Source organism: Pundamilia nyererei, unplaced genomic scaffold (genome assembly GCF_000239375.1).
Source record: "Pundamilia nyererei isolate P.nyererei 1_Seehausen unplaced genomic scaffold, PunNye1.0 scaffold00204, whole genome shotgun sequence".
Taxonomy (NCBI): domain Eukaryota; kingdom Metazoa; phylum Chordata; class Actinopteri; order Cichliformes; family Cichlidae; genus Pundamilia; species Pundamilia nyererei.
In genome coordinates, this window is record NW_005187605.1 from 299368 (window position 1) to 302373 (window position 3006).

General features: G+C 37.1%; 1 protein-coding gene across 1 annotated transcript in view; it reads left to right on the forward strand.

The window, feature by feature from the left end:
• The window catches only part of mdn1 (midasin AAA ATPase 1), a 59821-nt gene that overhangs the window by 21839 nt on the left and 34976 nt on the right, over window positions 1-3006 (forward strand). The window contains exons 28-30 of the mRNA XM_013914548.1: window positions 522-660; window positions 1640-1772; window positions 2133-2263. Coding sequence (XP_013770002.1) covers window positions 522-660; window positions 1640-1772; window positions 2133-2263 — 403 coding nt within the window. The remainder of the gene's footprint in view (window positions 1-521; window positions 661-1639; window positions 1773-2132; window positions 2264-3006) is intronic.

Here is a 3006-nt window from a genome sequence, read left to right on the forward strand (position 1 = left end):
TCTATATATATATCTCTATCAATCATTATAAGACTATACTGGCTACTAAGTACAATTTTCCATTGACACTTTCCTTACTTTGCACTAGTATTTAGTGAGTGTTTAGTCTGCTTACATTACTTTAATGATAGCAGCACTCAAGTTGCATGCACTTTCTCTCAGGTTTCAATGTTAACTGTTAACATTTTAGTTGACATGGAATACTTAACATTGCTGATTTTATCTGTTTGTAAAAACAATGGCAGGTGTCACTGTAATATACACTTGCTTAAAATCTGCAGCATCTGCTTCATGCACTGACATTTAGAATTCCGATACAGTGAACAGAGTTAAGTATGATGTTGAAAGCCTGTAACCAGTATTGTGTACATGGGCGGAGTACATGGGTAGCGCCAAATCACAGCGACCGCTGCCTTGAGGCGACTACTGTTGTACTGTGCTTATTATATTAGAACACAAAAAAGTCGTTTTAACTAAGCTCGTGATCAACACAGTGTCGTGTTGTTTGATGATCTCAACAGGTCCCTTCATCGACAGCATTGCTGGAGTCCCAGAGGAGTTCCGACATGTGGTGTGGACACAGGACATGAGGAGACTGGCTGTGCTCCTCGGTCGAGCGCTGCGATTTGGCGAGTCTGTCCTGCTTGTAGGAAACACGGGGTAATATTAAGATATTATTCTTAATATCTGGGAAGTAATGAAATACTTTAACTCTAATTGAGTATAATTTTTAGGTATCTGTGCTAGAGTTGTTTTTTTTTTTCTGACAACCTTTTACTTTTACACTCTATATTTTTAACTTCCTAGGACCTGGCGTCCACATATGTGGACATCACATTTTGGGTTGTCTAGAACAAAATACTAAACTCTCAGGAGGTTAAATAAATATCTGAACTTTCTACTCAAATTTTCAAAACAGACTTGTTATATTTGCTTGAACAAATTTGAAGGGACTTGTTATTTCACATCCCTATGGGCCTAATACACGAAAGATGATCCTATTTTCATATTGCGAAGTGTGGTGTATAACAACCAAAGGTAGACTAATCGTGTTATTTAAAAGACTACTGTGATGGATTCAAAGTACAGACTAGTGTGTGGCTGTGGGGCCCATGGTCATAATTTGATATCAGGTGTAGCAGAAGTGACGATGCTTTGATTAATTCACTGAATTCAACCTTCATACAAACTTTATAGTCTATAATATAAAGAAACATAAACAGTGTACTCATAGTGTAGAGGATGGAAATAACTTGTGATTCTTTTCCCCATGCTGAGCCACTAGAACCGGTTTTAGGGTTCTCGCATATGCTTTCCATTAGATGATATACCGACATACCAGGTAGTTTTTGAACTCCAAGTAAATTGAGTCAGTTTGAAAGTGCAACTCCAGTCAGTCTCTGTTCCTACACTTAAGTGCTTTCTATCTTACATTCACACACATTCATCCACTGAACACATCTTGGGGGTTCAGGATCTTGATTGATCAGCTCTAACTCCTGAGCTATAGCAACCCCATAATGTACAGATTTGTGAGAGTCATGTCTTCATGTTAACTGTGCATATAAGTTGTTTTGTTTTTTTTATACATAAATGTCTAATGTCATGTGTTTTGTATGTGCTCCTGCTCCTTCACCAGATGTGGAAAGACCACCATCTGTCAGCTGTTTGCTGCTTTGGCTGGACAGAAGTTCTTTTCAGTCAACTGTCACCTCCACATGGAGACATCTGATTTCCTGGGAGGACTCCGGCCTGTCAGACATACACATCAGGTAGTGATAAGTCCTCACTGGGACCGCTAGTGATATTCAAAATGTGGAGGGAAAATATGTTCTCCACAGTACTGAAAGTTGTTCATCTGAATCTGTTGTTCATCTCATTCAAAAAGTGGAAAGATTCTTGCCCCCATCATGTCAACTGGGGTGGGGTGGGCGGGTTAGTTAGTTAACTTAGAAAGTTAACTACATATTTCTATATATATATAATATTATACATCTGTGATGCATTTCTGTAAATTCTTATTATTAAATTGGACTTGTGTTGATGTTGATACATTATAAAGAAAATCCTGGTTAGTAGTGTAGAAGCACAAACTTCTAAACTAAACTAAATATTTGTGCATGTCTGTGTAGAATGACGGGGAGGACGGCAGACTGTTTGAGTGGCATGATGGGCCCTTGGTACAAGCCATGAAGGAGGGAGGTGTCTTCCTCATGGATGAAATCTCATTGGCAGACGACTCTGTCCTAGAGAGACTCAACAGGTACCCACACAAAATATACATGTTCCATATCTACACTTATCTTGAGGGTCAACAACCCTGCAGCTTAAGAAAGTAAAATAAAAGAAGAAAACTGTTTAGATTGTTTAGAAAACAGAAAAACTGTACAGTAGTATTTTACAGTATTTTGTTCTTAATGTTATACATGCTGCAAATTGAAGTTTACCTAGTAATCAGTATTTTTTTTTTCTGCCACTGAAAAGTTGCTATATAGGAGGCTGTTTGTACTTAACACATTAACTTAAACAATTAAACAAAAAACCTTATCAAGTGGCCCAAAATGCTTTGTGAAAATTAGAGTTAGCAAGATCATAACAGAATAAATATGTCTTTATTATACTGATAGAATAGTGATATGTTGGGATCTTGGGTATTTTCACAAATAGCATTAACATTATATCTTAATCAGAATCAGAAAGACTTTAATTATCCCCAACAGGCAATTAAGATACAACAGAGCAGCATGACGTTGAAGATAAGGACAGGGCATAAGCAGGCAATAAGAGTGAGATAAATACACACAGAATATACAATATATACACAGTTTTAAAATTACATAGTTTTAAAATTAAAGTGACTGAAAGGTGAATAAATAACTGTAAGTGACTAAAAGTGAATAAAGTGTCGGTAGTATAAGAAGAGTGTAGTTTATGTTTCTGGTGTGGGAAATGATCTTATCGGCTGGAGTTAAAAAGCAGAGTGGCTTTGGGGACAAAGGTGGCTCT